General features: G+C 57.5%; 2 protein-coding genes and 1 long non-coding RNA gene across 3 annotated transcripts; all 3 read right to left on the reverse strand.

Annotated features, from left to right (window-relative positions):
- Nucleotides 1-214: 214 nt before the first annotated feature.
- Nucleotides 215-2,221, reverse strand: ZC3H10 (zinc finger CCCH-type containing 10). Its single transcript, XM_042796589.1, has 2 exons — nucleotides 2,125-2,221; nucleotides 215-1,771 (listed from the first exon to the last, which is right to left on the reverse strand). Exon 2 carries the CDS (start codon nucleotides 1,732-1,734, stop codon nucleotides 550-552), a length of 1,185 nt encoding a protein of 394 aa, XP_042652523.1. The 5' UTR covers nucleotides 1,735-1,771; nucleotides 2,125-2,221; the 3' UTR covers nucleotides 215-549.
- A 309-nt stretch (nucleotides 2,222-2,530) lies between these two features.
- On the reverse strand, nucleotides 2,531-3,328 carry LOC116963599. Its single transcript, XR_006165656.1, has 3 exons — nucleotides 3,185-3,328; nucleotides 2,838-2,860; nucleotides 2,531-2,736 (listed from the first exon to the last, which is right to left on the reverse strand). It is a non-coding gene; the product is annotated as an uncharacterized LOC116963599 (long non-coding RNA).
- Nucleotides 3,329-4,032: 704 nt separating this feature from the next.
- PA2G4 (proliferation-associated 2G4) lies at nucleotides 4,033-16,801 on the reverse strand. The gene is made up of 13 exons (XM_032992478.2): nucleotides 16,613-16,801; nucleotides 13,696-13,824; nucleotides 12,964-13,069; nucleotides 12,667-12,736; nucleotides 11,457-11,549; nucleotides 10,671-10,734; nucleotides 9,000-9,078; nucleotides 7,929-8,007; nucleotides 7,491-7,624; nucleotides 6,786-6,880; nucleotides 6,163-6,290; nucleotides 5,652-5,705; nucleotides 4,033-5,386 (listed from the first exon to the last, which is right to left on the reverse strand). The coding sequence occupies exons 1-13, from the start codon at nucleotides 16,698-16,700 to the stop codon at nucleotides 5,321-5,323; spliced, it is 1,185 nt and encodes a 394-aa protein (XP_032848369.2). The 5' UTR covers nucleotides 16,701-16,801; the 3' UTR covers nucleotides 4,033-5,320.
- Nucleotides 16,802-17,129: the final 328 nt, after the last annotated feature.

The following is a 17,129-nucleotide window of genomic DNA, read 5'->3' on the forward strand; positions in this document are numbered from 1 at the left end:
CCCCACACACCCCTTCCCCGTCCCATCAGCCGCTCCTCCCACCACCCACCCCCCCCCCGGGGGTCGCGTTTTGGGGCGGGGGGGGGGGGTGCGCGGCGGGAGAGCGATCGCCGTTGACTTTTTGGGTTTTTTTTTAATAGTTGAAAACGTTACAGGGCACGCGGGGAGGGGGCGGCCTGGCCCCAGTGCTGCCCCCCCCACACACACCGGGACACACCGGCACGGGGGGGGGGGGGTTGCGGTGGGTGGGCTGGGGGCTGTGTCCATACGGGGGGAGCAGCCCCTAACCACCACCCCCCTGCCGGAGGTTTCACCAACACCCCCCCCCTCACCCCACGTAGGGTGCAGACTGAGGCGCAAAGCCCCTGCTGGGGTGGAGGGGGTGTCAGCGCACCCCCCTGCCCCAAACAAGAGCTGCCCCCATCCTCACGCTGAGGAGGGTCTGCCCTTCCTCCTCCTCCTCCTCCTCCCGCGTCCCCCAGGGGCTCAGTTTTGCAGGAGGGGGGGGGCGGAATGTGTCACAGTCCAGCTCCCCCAGCCGGGGGGGGGTCAGTGGGGCATGGCCGTTATCCTCATGCTCTGGGAGGCGATGGGGTACGTCACCATGGGGGTGGTGGCGTGGCTCATGGTGATCCCCCCCAGCGGCTGCGCCATCGAGACGGCCACCGGCGCCACCGAGACGGCCACCGGCGCCATCGAGACCGGGGGGGCCATGCCCTGCGCGATGGTCTGCGCCAGGGCAGCCGAGAGCGGGGTGATTTCGGGGTTCATGGGGGGAGCGGCGTTGGCGGGGGGGGCCGCCTGGGCTCCGGCGGGAGCCACCAAATCCTGTTGGGAAACGGGCCGGGGCTGGAGGGCTTGGCTGCTGAGCGTGGTGTGGGTCTGGGCGATGCTGTGGTTGTAGTTGGTGACGGTGCCCACGGTGGGGGCCAGAGTCTGCTCGGTGGCGGTGGCGGTGGAGCTCAGCGTCATCACCTTGGCCTGGTTGCGGAACTGGGCGTTCTGCTCCAGCAGCACCTCGTTGGTGGCCAGGAGGTTGTTCACCTGCTTCTTGAGATCCTCCACGCGCTTGCGCAGCATGATGTTCTCCTCCTCCAGCAGCCGGTACTCCACCGTCCGCGGGCTGGCAAAGCTGTACTCGTAGGTTTCGAAGTGCAGCCCGTCCACCCGCCGCCGCTTCAGCACGGGGTCGTGGTCGTCGTAGCGGTCGGGGTCGTAGATGGCGTCGTAGGGGTCGTAGCGGCGGACGGCGGGGACGATGCCCTGCTCGCGGGCCGCCATGCCCCGCGCCTCGTACTCGTAGTCCCGCTGCAGGTGCTGGAACTTGCACTTGGCGCCGCGCTGGCAGTCGCCCTTCAAGAAGTCCCTGCAGATGGGCACCTCCTCCTTGCTGTTGGGCAAGTCGGCGGGCGAAAGGCCCAGCCCGGCGGCCACCTTCTGCCGCAGGCGCGGGGGCAGCTCCCCCGTCTTCTTGTAGCAGTCCTCGTCCTCCTTGGTGCCGTGGATGAAGCGGCAGTTGAGGCGGACGCACTCCTTGTTCTGGAAGTCGTGGCAGAAGATGAACTCGTTCTTGCGGACGCCCAGGTTGGTGACCTCGCTGATGTCGGGGTGCCGGAACCGGCAGCGTTTCCCCCGTTTGCAGACGTTGCGCAGGAAGTCGCGGCAGATGTCGTCGGCGTTGGCTCCCACCTCATCGCCGCTGCTGCCGTTGTTGTAGCTGTCGCGGTCGGGCATTTTTGCCGCCGCCGCCGCCGCCGCGGGGCTCCGGGAACTGCGGGAGGAACGGGGGGGGGGTGAGGAGGAGGAGGAAGAGGGGGGACGGACACGGGAAACTCCCGCCCCAAGGCACTGGAGCCTCCCGGGAGCAGCGCGGCCGCGGCCCCACGCGCCTGGGAGGGGGGGGAACACCGGCACCGGGCAGCCCCTCACGGCCCCTCCTCGGGGCCGCCGGTACCGGCGGGGTCACCCCGCGGCGGCTCCGCCGGGCCGAGCCCCGGCGCGGCGCACCGAGAGAGCGCGGAGCGGGCGCGGCCCCTCCCTTCCCCGGCGGGTCTCCATGGCAACCGCGGGGCGCGAGGAGCGGAGCAGTTCCCGGTGCCCCGGAGCCGCCGGGCCCGCACTCACCCGCTCGCGGCCTCCTCGCGGGTCCTCCAGCGCCAACAATGAGCGGCCCCTTCCGGCCGCCGCTCTGCGCCGGGCAGGAAGCACTCTATGGTTGCTTCCGGGGCGACCCGGAAGAGAGGAGCACTTTTTCCTCCCGGCGCGTTGACGGATGCCGCAACTGTGACGTCACGCGTGTGCGCCTCTACCTCGACGCTACCGGCGGGTTCGTTCCGCCAGCACGGGGCCCGGCCTGGCCCCCCCCCACCTCCCACCCCATCCCCGGTAACGGCGTCCCACCTCTCCGCTGACCGCTGGATTCTCTCCCCGCCCCCCGGTACCGGAGGATCCCGTCCCCTCCCTCCCTCCCTCCCCCGGTGGATTCCGCCCCCGCCCCGGTCCCCGCTGCTCCCGGAGACACCACACCGCGTTCCAATACCAACAGCTTTATTCGCGGCACAACGACCACCGCGAAGCGCACACCCGGCCCGGCGCAGCGGGTCCCCCCCCCCCCCGCCCCGCAGCACGGGGCCCCCTCCTCCCCGCGGCACCGGGACGTGTCCCCGGCGGCGGCGGCGGCTCCGCGGCGGGGCCTACTTGGACCTCTGCCTCATCTTCCTCCTCTTGCGCTTCAGTCTGGGGGGAGACACCGGCGCTCAGGCCCCGGGACGCGTCGGCGGCCGGGGCCCGGTGTCCCCCCCCCCCCACACACCGCTCCCCGTGGGGACCCCACGTACCTGCGCATTCGCTTCTTGCGCCACTGCGGGAGAGGGGACAAACCGCCGTTAGTGCCGGTACCTGGGGGTCCCGGTGTGTCCCCGCCATCCCCGCTGACAACCGGAGACCCCCGACCTCGCCCTCCCCTTCCGTGTCCCCGACCTTCCCCCCCCCCCCAGCCGCTCCCCACGTCCCGGTGCGACAGAGCCCCCCCGGGACACCTCTCACCACCCCACACCCCCCCCCCCCGGGGTCCCATCCCCGCCCGCCTCGCCGTTACCGGGGTCCTCCCGGGGGGGGGGGGGGACGGGACGGGGGATGGAATAAGGCTCCATCGGCAGCCCCTGCGACCCCCCCCGCCGCTCACCTTAGCCCTCATGGCGGCACGGAGGCGCCGCGCTCAGTCCCGGCGGGCGGACGGCGGCGGGGGCGGCGGATGGCGGCGGATGCAGGCGAACGGCGGCGGGGCCCGCAAGATGGCGGCAGCGGCAGCCGAGAGGGGCCCGAGTGCCCGCCGGGGCCTATTTATAGGGTGACGACCGTGTTCCCACCCCCCCCCGCGGCGCGGAGCACGACGGGAGCTGTAGTCCCCGCCCCCGGGCCATCACGGGAGCTGTAGTCCGCCCGCCGGCGGCCATTTTGCGCAACCCCGGGCCCGGAGGGGGGCAGGGGGTGTCCCCGCCGCCCCACAGCGCCGAGCCGTTCCGCCGGCCGAGAGAGTTCAACAGTTAAGTTTATTCAAAAAAAAAAAAAAAAAAAGTCAGAGAGTTGTTCTTGGGAGTTTCTGCTCATCAAAATTTTCTAATAACGGGATTTTTGTTTCTTGTATCAAGAGGTACAGGTTTGATTGCTTTTTTTTCTCTAAAAAAAGAAAATTAAATAAACCTCCAGCAAGTCTCGGTGGTTTATAAATCTGATCGTGGACTATGAGAAAGATTAGCTCTACCCTTCTTCCACAGAGGGCAGAGTATTGCTTAAAAACGCTAACGTTTCTCCTGGGGAGCAAGGTGCTTTTTTTTTTCCCCCCTCAAGGTCAGGGTTAAGACGTCTGAGCTGCCCAGAGCAGACACCAGCAGCTCCAGCCAGCGCTGGGTGAGGACCCCGCGTCCATCCCCGGCCCCTCGGCTCTGCGACTGCCCCAGGGCCCCGCCGGAAGAGTTTGAGAACAGGAGCAAAGATGGAAAAATTCAGGAAAAAAAAAAAAAAAAAAGCGCATCAATTTATTCTCTTTTATTGACTTTGGTAATATTTGCACGTGTGGAGTTCGGGATGGAAAACCCAGATCTTGACAAGGAAGCACGGTGCCTGCGGAGATGCCCGGGAGTGTTTTTAAAGGCGAGAGTTTTTCCCAAATTCAGCTACAGCAGGGGAATAACCAGAGAGCCAGTCGGCATGTATTGGCAAAGAAAAAAACCTCACATTCAACTACATGTAATTCCATCGGCTTTTTTCTTTTTTTTTCTTTTTTTTTTTTAAAAAAAACCCAACTTACTATAAAAGAGCAATACCCCTAGCCAGACTCTAGCCTGAGTCCGACAACTCCTGTAGCATTTCCCTCCTCTCGCCAGAGGAGCGGACGGGAGACCCTTCCAAGAGCCACCAACACACGTGAGAGAGCGGAACATGCTCACGGGCCATGGAAACCAGCCACAGGGAAGAATAAAACTCCCCAGGACACCAGGGAATTAAAATCCACTGCAGGCAGCTCGCCGGCCCCTCCGCAGAGCTGTCAGGTGGTGGGGAATGGCATCTGCTTCCGAGCAAGTTGGACAGTCGATTTAAAAATGATCTCGCCACAGCGGCATAGTAAAAAATAGAGCGTTTATACGTAGATCAAGGCAGAGACAGAACGGAGCAGACTGAACAGTCTACGGTTTCACAGGGGACATAAAATTTGCCATTTTTCCCAATTATAAATGTACAATCTAGAGGCTAAAAGTGAGGAATCCTCTGCCCCAAGGTAATGGCGAGGAATGCCTACGCAGCCAGGAGCCGAGACAGTGCAGCGAGGCAGATCACCTTACACCGTCCACGCGTACCATATCACTAAACACAGGGCACTTTTCCTCGGGCGTAATCAGCTGTTTGTTTGGTTTGGGTTTGTTTTTTTTTTTTTTTTCCTCCAAGAAAATCTGCAAAGGGAGAAATCAAAAAAAAGGGAGGAGGAAGAAAGCAGGTGGGCTCTCTACACTCCCTCTCACTGGGATGGGCTTAGTTGTTCACCTCTTCAACAAATATGGGTCGTATAAAGGGTTAGAAAGAGTGGATATAGACTAGCTTTTACTCCTGATTTTATTTTTCTGCTTTCTTTTTTAAGTAGTCTGAAGTGGCTGAGAGAATCCTCCCTCATTGGCAAAGTCAATAGGAGCTGGTTGTAGTCAGTGGGAAGTCCAGACTGTTTGTTGTTTGGTCGTAAGAGACAAACAGTGCTAGATTATTTTGCTTCTGTTTTTTTGGGGAAAAGGGGCAAGAGTGTGTGTGAATTGGGCGCTAATGGAGGGACTCAGTCGCCAGCCTCGTTCTCTTCCGCCGTCTCTCCCGTGGTGGCGTTCTCTGCGTTCTTGGAGGCCTGTGGAAACAAACCCACGGCGCCGGTCAGACCGGGGCTCGCTCGGGGACCAGGCACGGCCACAACGCTGGCAGCAGGTACGACGCAGCCCCCTCGAGGGACCAAGAGGGGGCCCCATCCCGAGCCAGGGGAACACCGGGGATGCTTTCAGGTGGGCTGGGAGGCGAGCCCAAAACACGACCACGCAGGGCCTGGGTAACATTAGGGCGCTGCCGATTGCAAGAGAGAACGTGCCACTAATCCCCACAAAACGTGGCCAAATTACCTTCTTTTTCTTCTTTTTCTGGGTCTTCCGGCTTGCAGAACTTTGTAGAAGGGCCTGGAGACAGGAAGGAAGCATAAGCTAGAAAGCTGACTCCTTTTACTCCTTTTTTTTTTTTTTTGACAGCAGATAAAGGGAAACGCCTTTGAAGCAGAACGAGCACCGCCAGCCACCGAAGGAACGGTGGTAAGTCCTAACGGGCAGTGATAGATGGGGAATGCCACAGCCTCACGCCCTGCCGAGGTATGAGGCCTTGGAGCCAGCTGGGGAGGCTTCTCACCCACTCCTCGGGCCACGTGTCGTTATCAAGCCACGAGAGCTGGTGCTTGATGCAGGAGATCGGGGCCCAACCTGGTCTTCAGCAAATCTTTCCCGTTCTAAGTTCACGCCTCAGCCCCTCCCCTGCAGAGTCTTCTGGATTTTACTTCTCACCTCCACCCCGAGGGATGCAAACACAGGGTGACCCATGCAGCGTGCTAGATCTATTTATAATTATTATTATTTTTAAACCAACCTTCAGTTCTCCGTCTTGCACCTCAAACTCTGACTTGTAGAGTTCCGGCTCAAAGGGGCCGCTGGTTATCCTCATTGGACCGTTGGGCATTAAAAGCACTGTGAATTTGAACTGTGCAACAAACTCTCCTGGCAAGACAGAAATGGGTGTTACTACACCCCAGCCCCCGTGTATCCAATCCACCAGGTATCTGAGCAGATATTTCCAAACAGACTTTATTTTGTTTGATTCCTATGCCTTTTCCACACTGTCACTGCTAAAAACCCTCTCACAGGAATTTCTTAAACCTGCCCTGGCCAGGGCAAAACGAATCCTTCAGCACCACCCCACCGGCCTGCTCCGTAAGCAAACCAGAGAGCCTCAGCCATCAACCTCCCCTCCTGCCCAGGAAATTACTCCACAAAAAACTTCATCTCATCACTGGAATGATTCCAAAATAGGATCCAGAGGCCAACGGGTAGCGAGTTTCCTGGAGGATAAATCCCAGGGACCTTGAAGTGCATCTCTGGTATTTATACAGCGACAGGGTCAGCACCGGTCTCACCAGACTCCGGAAGCGACCGACAGTTGTCTGCCGAGCGCCCGTCCACACGCAGCTCTGACCTCCCACCGCCAGCACTCACCTTCCTTTTCGTAGAGGACATTGAAAGGCTGGAGCAGCTCGTGTTTGGCGCATTCCACCACCCCCATCCTGGCCTTCTTCTCATCCTCAAATGCCCTGCAGAGGAGACAGAGCCACACTTGAGCCCGGGCCCTTTCCTAGAAGCCAGATTCCACCCTGCAGGTTTCAGAATTGCCCCCAGGGTCAGGCTGGAGACTTTATTCACTTGTGTCCCCCTCGCCCTGGCAGCTCCATGGTGCAGTGACAGAGCAGATGGCGAGAACGGGCAACTGCTGGGTGAACTGTTACCTCCAGAGAAAGGAAAAGGCAAGTAGATTTAAGGATTAAAAGATCCTGTCAAATGACTGAGTACATGACTTATTTGTTTGGAACTGCCTCGCCTCTGCACACTGCACCCTGACACTGCTTTCACCCCTCTCTGTTTTATTTTAAATGCAATTCCCAGCTCCCCACCTGCCACATGAGGCACAGGAGATTCTCAAATCCCCAGGCTCTGCCTGGGATTCCTGCTTAAGCCTGTGACATCCTTCCTACACCCACTCCTAGGCTCAAATACAGCAAACCCCAACGTAAAGCAGCAAAGGCTGGCACCTCCTCTGCAACAGGACAGTGAAAGCAAGTCAGTTTTGCTGTCAGCATGGGTTGTAAGCTCACGCAAAGCATCCAGCTCTGAACACGCTGGGAAGCCATGAATAAGAGCAAATACCTGAGAGTAAATGGCATAGTATCAAAGCGCCTCTCCACCTCGCTGAAAAAGGCACGGGAGGTTTTCATCTTCAAGCCATACTGTTTGGAGGGGTCCCTTTTGTAAATTGTAGTTCTCTGTCCAGCATCCTTTGCCTGAAAAATGCAAACAGCGGTGAGAGCCCAGGAAAGCAGTGCAGCACTTCCTCAGCCCGATTAGCCACCCGCCTGCACGTGCTGGGACATTTATACCGACACTAAAGGTGCATCTCAACTTTCTGGATGGAAAAAGCTCCACCCAAAAAGACGCAGTGACACCCAGGCAACAAGTATTCCCTGGCTGGAACTGACACTCACAGGGATGTGGCTGCTTGCACCACCTGATGAGGATGACTCCTGAAACACGGGTGCTTTGACGACACGCACAGAGGAACAGCAGGCCAAGAAGCACTGGACTCACCTTTCCCTCTCCACTGCTGACAAGAACATCAACAGCGTAAACTTCATGGACCTCAAATTCTGCTTTTTCATGGTCCTTCCTGGATGAAAAAATGTTTGGTGAATCAAAGAATGGTAAACAGAGAAGACAAAACCTCCTACACAGCCACAGTACCTCAAACCAGCCCACACTGGGCCTAGCCAGGGAAGGCCTACGAGCACAAAGCAGTGCTACAGTGACCAGGTCCCTGACCAGAAGAGCAAAAGCTGGCACGTAAGACACAGAAGTTGAAGATGCCAGGCAGCAGAACTGATCAGTGACAGGCCAGCAGAGAAAAACAATGACAAGCCAGCGCTCCTCCTGCCCATGACCAGTAGCTCCATCCCCAGTAGAGGGTGGGAGGTCTCACAGATAGTCAGCACCAGCTCTCTGAACTTGTGGTCACATCCTAGGCAGGGCAGGAGCCCCATCACACCTGAGAACTTACAGTCCAAGTGCTGGATTTAAAGCCACTGAGCTCTAAATATTCAGCATGAGGCCCAACCCTGAGGGAAAGGAGCTGCTGGAACAGAGCGGAATGACATATCCAGCTCATTAGGTTCAGAACCATCCCGAGATGCTCTTGACAGCGATCACCATCCAGTGGGCTCCTGGCAGCTTCTGCGAGACAAATGATAGGCCTTGGCATAGCTCCTGGTGAATGAGCATCCACCGCTACAACTAGCAACAGTTGGTTATTTTGCTGGCAGCCTCCAGCAGACTCCTTGGAGAAACTGGACAGAAACCAGGAACACTCGCAGGTGCCAGGAGGAGCCTCATGTCAGTGACTTCCAGCCTTTCTCAGAACAACCCCCAAACACAGAGCCATAGCTAACAAGCTACAGATTACACGGGCTAACAAGCTACAGATTTGCTGTACTGGGTCGGAAACTTCAAGAAAGAGGCCACATGGGGAGCAGTCTATTGCCCAGTTAAACACACCTGCTACACCCCCCCCTTGAAACTGCAGGGAGAAACGGGGTCACTGCTCTGGACCTAGTCACACCCCTCCCAAATGCTGCTGGAAGCAGCAACCCCAGAGGTGATGCTCACTTTTGCTGGTCTGTAGGGTTCTGGATGATTGTTTTCTCTCCATCGATCACATGCTGTTTCAGCTGGTGCGACAGCATCCCTGCCGCGATAAGAGAATCCATTAACACCTCTGAGCTGCAAACCAGCTACGCACTGACTTGTATTATTAACACTCCGGGGCCCGGGACTGCAGCCCTCAGAGAGAGCAGTAAAGCAAACCATCGTCAGCGTTAGCGCTTCCTCAGTTTCCCTCTGTTGTGGGCCGTTAAATGCTCCAGCGCAGGCACGGCGCTCCCCAAAAGCCCACCCTGGCTTCAGCAACGCTTCCTCGCCAGCACGGAGGAGCTGCAGGTTCCCGCGAGCGGCACGGCGGCTGCCGAGCCCTTGCAGGTACTGCCACTTCTCTGCGAGGCTCGTGCCCCACACCCGTGGGCTGCAACGGGCTGGCAGGGAACCCGCAGGCACGTGCGACGGACCCCCGGGGGGTTTTTGAAGATGCCGAATGTCAGCTTAATGGAAATTTTCAGTCCCTTCCCCAGTGCCTCAGCTGCACAGCACTCAGAGGGTATCTTGTGTGTGTGTGTGGGGGGGGGTTTGCTTTGCTTTTCCCTTCTGTGCTATAGTTCACCTTCAAACCAAAGGTCAGGAAGAGGCACCTGCGGCTGCTCCTGCTCCGCTCCCCCAGCCAGCGGGGACAGGCGCACGTCTCCAGCCAGGAAGGACGGCTGCCGCTGGCGGGAAGGGAAAGCACAACCCCAGCCGCCAACAACTCCGTTTGTTTTCATCAACCGGGGCCTTATGCTGCTGCCAGTGCCTAGATAATTACGGCACTTGACTGTTTCCAAAACAGTGGCTGCTTAAACTCCCTTGACAGTGTGAGCGGCCGCCTCCTCACTGCAGCTGATGCCATGTTTTTTCACAGAGAAAGGAGCAAAGCATTGAGGAGACCCACAAAGCCATCCCACACAAGGAACAGGGAACCGATGTTCCACGGCCGGGCTAAGGCGAGCAAAGAGAACGAGCCAGCTTGACAGTATTTCAGGAAATTTAACTAATAATGGACCGATGTAATTGTGGCTGAAAGAACCATTTGACAGTGATGTCACCGACTAGGAGAAAAGCATCTGTATGTGCCAAGTGTCAGGCTAAGCTCTCTCGCCACCCTTCAGACAAGAAGCCAGTGGTCTCAATTCTACCAGAAGCTATCCCAGCGCCTTCCCACTCACCCGCTATCAGCGCTGCAAGGAGAACGTGAATCAGTTTAGAGTTGGAAGGAAATTACATACCCTGAGCATCTATGGGCTCCTTTTGCAGGGGCTCTTGCATTACAGATGAGCTCTGTCACGTATTTGCTAAAGGGGTTTTAACTTTGAGTGGTCAAGTATGAAAGCAAAGAGCCAGGCCATTTGCCCAAGGTCAGCAGGAGGTCCACAAGCCAGGGCTCTCTACCTACCAGCCACAGAAGCCTGCGTCTATTGTTCCTAGATTAACACATCTTTAAAAGTTTAAAAAAAAAAAAAAAAAAAGAGGGAGGAAGAAGAATCTCGGGAGTTTTTAGGGGATTTTTTTAGCAAAGGCTGTTGCATTTAAAGATGGCGTATCTAAGACTTGTAGTTATTAAACATTTGAAGAATTTGAGTAGGGCAACTCAGGATTTAACGTGCCACTAAACCGTCGCCACCTCATCCTTACCTTCAATTGGCGTGCAGTGAAACGAGTGGGCTATTTTGTTCCACGCGTCTGTCACTTGTGTGTTCTGGATGAAGGACAAATGAAAACACATTAAAGATACAAAATTCAAGCCACAAGCCTGACAAGTTTGTTTTAACTTGACTGTTCTGTGATGAAACAGGCAGGTTTTCTAACCGACTGGTGCTCTAACACCTTCAAAAAAAAAGGAGAGACAGTGCCAGGCTTCCATTTTTAATCCTGCATCAACAAAAGCGACACGGAACGGGAGGTCAGCTCAGCCTGCCGCACTGCATGCCGTGCCCTCACACCAGCCGTCCCTTTAGGGGACTATGCTGGGAACCAAGAGCGACACACACGTACGTCTGGAATAGGAACCCAGCGACAAAGGGGGATCGCCTGCGGCACTGAGGCGCCCACGCACCCGGCGAGGGAGAGGCCCAAGTGGGAGATGTAAGGCAGTGCTGTTCGGCGGAGTCGCCGTGCGTCCCCAGCCGTCTTCAGCGGGGGAAGGACCAGCGAGCGGGAGCGCCCGGGGCTTCTCCGCAAAGCCACCGTCGCACAAGCTGCCACAGAGCTGCTGCTGCCAGCCCCCCCAGCGGGCCGGTGTTCACCCCCAGCAGCGGCTCAGTTGTCTGCAGGCAGCTGCTTCCAGATTCCCCGCATCGCTGGGCAATCCTTCCCCGGCAAGGTCACCCGCTTTTATTTCTACGCGCGAAGCGTGGCACAAGCAGTGCCTGTACTCCAGCTCCTCGCCCGGACACGCTTTCCCCCATATCAGTCACTCACCTGGTTTCCAGGCTTTACCAAGCGCAGAGCAGCTTCAGCACAGAGATGAGCTGCCTTGATGACATCAGCTTTACGGCCTGACACAGGGTTTTCCTGGAAGAACAGAAAAATAGAGGCTTTTTGAGGTACATTCCTTTCCTTTTTATTATCAGACACTGTTCTGAGTGTCCACAGAGGGAGATTCTCATCTAACCAGACACCCTCCCCTGAGCAGACAGGGAAATCTAGCTCAGAGGTGGAAAGGCTTCTGTCTCCACAGCTCGATCACTAGTCTCTCCTCCATTAAAAGAGCAGATGGGCATCAGCCACAACCAAACTGGCTGTCATGAGTTTCAGAGACACCCTAGTACAAGCACATCATTGTCAAAGACTGAAAACGGAACAAGACTCTCCTGTAGCCAGAAATACAGACTGGGAAGATTTCAGTAAACTTCAGAAGACTTTTCTGGCCTCTCCCCATCAAGTTGCTCAGACACAGCCACTGGAGGAAAACCATTCCCAAGGCCCACAGCACCATCCTCCTCCCAAGACTACATGTGAAAATTTGTTCTGAGCTTACGTGACAGCTTGACACACACAACAGTAATTCACGCCTGGCTTAGCGTCACTTCCAAAAGGCCCGACCAAACGACACATGCCACGGTGGTGTCCTCAGCAACACGTGCTGGGGCTGCACACTGCAGTCAACCCCGAGCGGGAAAAGTCCAGGCAGGAAAAGTGGGCAGCAGGGACTACGTTTCAGGGTCCGAACAACAAGTCGTCCCTTTGCTCAGTTTGCAAAGGTGAAGGCAGAGGCTCTCAGCAGCGTGGCGCTCGGCTCCCTGTGCCTCAGCCAGTAGAGGGGGCAGCAAAACCAGTCTGCCCAGTCCGCCCTACAGCCCCACTCTGCATGCAAAACCTCACTGCAGCGCCACACACGTGGATGGTCTCAAATTATTTGTAGCCTTGCAAAATTGTACATGTTGAAACAGTAAGGCCTCATTTTCCAGAAGACCGAGTAATTTTTAGGGAAGGGATGTTTTCACTCTGTCACTGCTGTGACACCAGACCTGCGGCGCTTTTGCGAAATGGAGCAGACGCCCCTCCGAGGCCCTGCGCTGCTGCCGCCGCCTTTGGAACCGGAGGCACCCAAACATCAGCTTTTTAATCTCTCCTCTCGACTGCATGTAGAGCAGCAGCAGCAAGAGGCACCACTCCATTACAAACCTACCTTTGAGGCGTCTATGACAAAACTGTGTGCTACATTCGCTATGAAGCCATCGACGTGGACTCCCAAGTCACTGTAACACAAAGAGAGTTAATTACAGGTGGGGCGTCACGGCTCAGGGAACTTGTGTGACTTCTACAAGTACCAGAAGACTCAAGCATGTTTCAAGCACTTCAATTGACTCGCTATTAGATTCTTTAATTAGCCACGCTGAGGAAGTATTTAACACACCGAGTAGGATTAGAAAGCAAAGCCCAGATGGCAACGCTAAACTCACAAGAAGTATAACCAGACGCTTACATTTTGACCAAGTCTCCGTCTTTGAGGATGTAGTCTTGGTCACTCTTCAGGGGGGAGAAGTGACAGACACAGTTATTTACTGATATACTTGTTGGGAAAGCAATACCTGTAAAGGGAAAAAAAAAAAATACTCCATGAAATCATGCAGACTTACAGCCAGCACAGGGAAGAGCCCCGCCAGCGTGGTGTGTCACTCAGAATTTCAGTTTCTGAAGTGCTGCAAAATGCCCCATTACACAAGTCACTAGCCAAAAAGCCAGGAGGAACACAGTGTGTGGTCTGCTCCTGCACCAGCTCTTCTTTTGCCCAGGCAACTGTCAGTTATACATCCTAGGTGGTGAGCCACCTCCAAAATTGACCTCAGGTTTCCAGAGCAGAACGCGGGGAGCTCTGGGTGACACTCGAGTGTCACACCATTTCCACAGCAACTACAGACCAGTGATAACCATGTCGCAGGTCTTCCTGAAGGAAGGACACTGCTGTCCAAAGTAACTCTCATTTCAGTGGGGATGACAGGGTGCACTAAAATTAGAACCTGAGGCTCATCTGTGATGCTTACCAGCAGGGCAGGGCAGGAGGATTTGGGTTCAAATCAGCCTTCTGGGAACAGCAAACTGTTTCTTACGCTAATTAGCACAGCGGTGCTTTCTGCGCTCTTGCCCATTCACACCAGCCACCCAAAGGGACCAGGAAACATGGCAATGCTGAAAATATCTTTGGAGCATGCCTCACCTTTTTTCATTTCTTTTTCCTTTTTGAAAATCTTGCCAGTCTCTTCCATGATCATGGCATCTCCCTTCTCGCACAGGCAGAGAACCGATGCTCCGGAGTTCGCCGCTTCGACCACCGCCCGCAGGACCCCTTAATTCAAACACAGACACAGAGCTGTTGTAGCACGTTAACAATAAACAGCCTTAAACCCAACACCAGTGCTCACCACAGGGCACCGTGGCAGAAGGATGTGTTTGCTTTCTAAGAGAGAACCAGAGTCTGGACTCGGCTCTCCACCGAAAGGACTGTGGATAGGCAGAAATCCCACTTTAGTTTTTGTTTTGTTTTTGAGAACGTTTTCAGAGAGCATGAGCAAACGAACGTTCGTTGGGGCTTGTGCAGGTGAAGCCACCTGCGTGCGCAGACCGAGGTCTGTCAACCAAAGCAGCCAAGCAGCAACACCGCTCTCCCACATTCTTTCTGGAGAAGTCAGAGCTACAGAAACAGGTTTGGAAATTACTCGGGAGACGGGACTCGCAGCACATCAAAGGAACAGGGGCCGCTGCTGCGGACGTGAGGGACCAGAGGTATGGAGCAGCTGAAAGACTCTGCTGGGCACAAGAGCTGGCAGCGGCGCAGCAGAGCCAGTTATGTTAGTCCCTTACTCTGCAGAAACGTGTTTTAAAGGTAACCCACGTGCTCCTGCTCCAGCCCAGCACTGCCGGCAGCTGCCTGTGCGCTGCCCGACACAAGGAATTCCACACGCCTTGCTCCGCGCAGCAGCTTCGAGGAAGTTTTGCTGCCCGCACCCACTTTTGGCCTATTCTAGTGCCCGCCAGTCCCAGCAGCGATTTGGCTCTGCCGTAGATGACAGCGTGCCTCGTGCTTTACAGCATAAGGGGGGAAGGGAGCGTTAAAGCGGCAGCTTTGGTTGAAATGCTGCAGCGTGACGTTCACAAGCACATCTCGATGGTGACACCAGGGCCCAGGGGCTGCTGGAGGAGCCACATCCCGATGGCCGCCCCACCAGTCCGGGGGCTGAGGTGCTCTGGCTGTCACCGGCGGAACCCTGAGCTGCTACGTCCCCTTCCTCCTCCTCTCTCCACTGGAACACTTTAAGGGGAGTCATAAAGCTCACTCTGGAAGGTTTTTGAATCCTGGGGTAAAAGGTATCCTCTCAGTTTCTCCTTGTTCTGTGAGCACATTGTTTTTACAAGAGGCTGTTTTGTGAAATGCCTCTCTTGGAGGGAGTTTCTGTAACCGATGGCGCCTGTTCTAGGTAGAACAGCAATAAATATTTTGGAAGGGCTGAAGGGGATGTTTACAAGCAGACGGGTTTTCATAATTTCTTTGACACTGAGGAAAAACCTGAAGTCTTTCACCTGCGTGACAAATTAAATTTCAGATCCCTTTGGTCACCTGTGTACCACGAATAATGATGAATTGGGAATGTTTTTAAGTACAGATAAAACTCTGATAAAGAGACATTCAGTGGATGGCAGGACACAGAGAGGCGAGGATAGGAAACGTGAAAACAAACACAGCACAAAGATAAACGGAGAGCTGGGCTCATCAGAGCATTCGAACAAAACCAAGCAGACAGTGTGATAGCACTGATCAAGGAACACCTACTAATCGTACTCTGGCCTTCCACGGCGCTTTGTTTAGGGAATTAAAAGCACTTCATATCATTAAAGGCACCTCGCTCCGACAAGAACCTGAGGCATTTTCAACTTTTTGCCACAGTTCTGTGTTTGCTTTTCCCAGACACACTCACAGCACCCATGAGGGAGAAGAAACGCTTCAATGGAGCTGCCTTTCCCCCGTGGGAAGGGAGGTGGCCCCTCCACACAGCCAAACTTGGGGCACGCCGTTAAATCCAGTTTTCCCAGCAGACCGAGAAGCCAAAGCGGTGACATTCCTTCCCGAAGGGGAACCCACGTCATTGTGGCTCTCGGCCCCACATCTCTCTCCTGAGCTGCATCCCAAGTTACCGTCAGGAAACATGACTTAAAAAGAAGCGTCGAAGTCAGCAACAATTCGTGTGGGACACGCCACTACCGAGGCTGTTTGTGACGCCGGGAAGGCCTCATAGAACCGGTCCAGTTAGCTCTCTGAACAGCTGTCACCCTTCTCGAGGGGCAGCTGACCACCGTTAATGAGACAGCAAAAATAAGCGTTTAAAAAAAATAACAACAAAAAGGAAATCAAACGCGGCGAGAGGCAAAGTTTTAGGGGAGAACGCCGCGTATCCCCAGCCGGTGCCGGGAAGCTTCCCCCGGGCAGGCCGGGACTCCCCGCCGGGGAAAGGCGCTGCCAAGGCCGAGCCCGGCGCTGCCCCCGCTCCCGGGGGGTCTCGTCCCGCTCCCGGCCCCACCACCCACCGCGGGGCTCGGCCCCCGGCGGGGCGCGCTGCAGCCCCGAACAAAAGAGCGGAGCGGGGGCAGCCCCGGGCAGGATGTGGCCGGCCCCGCCTGCCCGGGCCCCGGTCCCGGCTCCCCCCGCGGGTGAGAGAGCGGCCGGGGCGGCGGCGGGGGGGGGGGGGGGGGGAACGGCAGGCCCTGCCCCCCCCCCCGCCCCGCGCCACCGGTGCACGTGGGGCGCCGAGGCCACGTGCCGACAGCGGCCGCCACGCGGGGCCGAGGCCGGGGGGAACCGGGGAGCCCCCGCCCCCCTCCAGGGCAACGGGCGCCCGCCCCACGCCCCCCCTCCACCGGCGTGCGGAGACGGCCGTTAACGGGAGAGGGGGCCCAGGCCTCGCCGCCCGCCCCGCGCCCGCCGCCGCCCGCCGCTCCCCTCACCCGTGTATGTGTGTTTGTGTTCCGTCCGTCCCCCCCCCCCCTCCCCGCCTCACCGGCCACCACCGCCCAAGGCCCAGGCCCGGTGCCCCCTCCCCGCCGGCCCCCCCCCCCCCCGCCCGACCGCGGCCCGCACTCACGGTTGGCGATGTCCCCCCCCATCTTGTACTTGGTCACCACCAGGTCCTCGGCGATGGTGAGCTCGGCCGCCTCCTCCTCGCCCGACATGGTCGGAGCCGCCGCCGCCGCCGCCGCCCCCCCCCGCCGCCGCCGCCGCCGCCGCCGCGCTGAGGAGACCCCGGGGAGCGCGACCGAGAGCGCGCGAGCAGGGTAGGAGCGCGGGCTCGGCGCGAGGCACGCTGGGAAGGCGAGTCTCCGCCCCCTCGGACTACAACTCCCGGCAGACCCCGCGCGCAAGGCCCCGCCCGTCACCTTCCCCCCCCCCCGCCCCAACCGACGGACTACGGATCCCGGCGAGCGCTGCGGGTCTCGCGAGACCGCTGGGCGCGGGGGCTGCTGGGAAATGTAGTCTGCTGGGCGGCTCCGCCTACGGTCCCGGGACCGCTGCGGTACCGGCGCCGGCCGCTGCCCCGGGGCTGCCGGTGCGCTCAGACCCGGCCCCTCCACGCCCCCCCCTCCCTCCCCCACCCAAGCAGT

This window comes from Tyto alba, unplaced genomic scaffold, assembly GCF_018691265.1.
Source record: "Tyto alba isolate M040663 unplaced genomic scaffold, T.alba_DEE_v4.0 Super-Scaffold_23, whole genome shotgun sequence".
NCBI lineage: Eukaryota > Metazoa > Chordata > Aves > Strigiformes > Tytonidae > Tyto > Tyto alba.

Excerpts from the sequence above, each read along its gene's own strand:
- ZC3H10 (XM_042796589.1), bottom strand. The coding sequence starts at position 1,734 with ATGCCCGACCGCGACAGCTACAACAACGGCAGCAGCGGCGATGAGGTG.
- PA2G4 (XM_032992478.2), bottom strand. The coding sequence starts at position 16,700 with ATGTCGGGCGAGGAGGAGGCGGCCGAGCTCACCATCGCCGAGGACCTG. Across the intron at positions 6,291-6,785 it reads TGTCCTCTACGAAAAGGAAG|GAGAGTTTGTTGCACAGTTC; the intron begins GTGAGTGCTGGC and ends CTGTCTTGCCAG. Across the intron at positions 5,706-6,162 it reads TGCAAGACGGAGAACTGAAG|GCCCTTCTACAAAGTTCTGC; the intron begins GTTGGTTTAAAA and ends TCCTGTCTCCAG.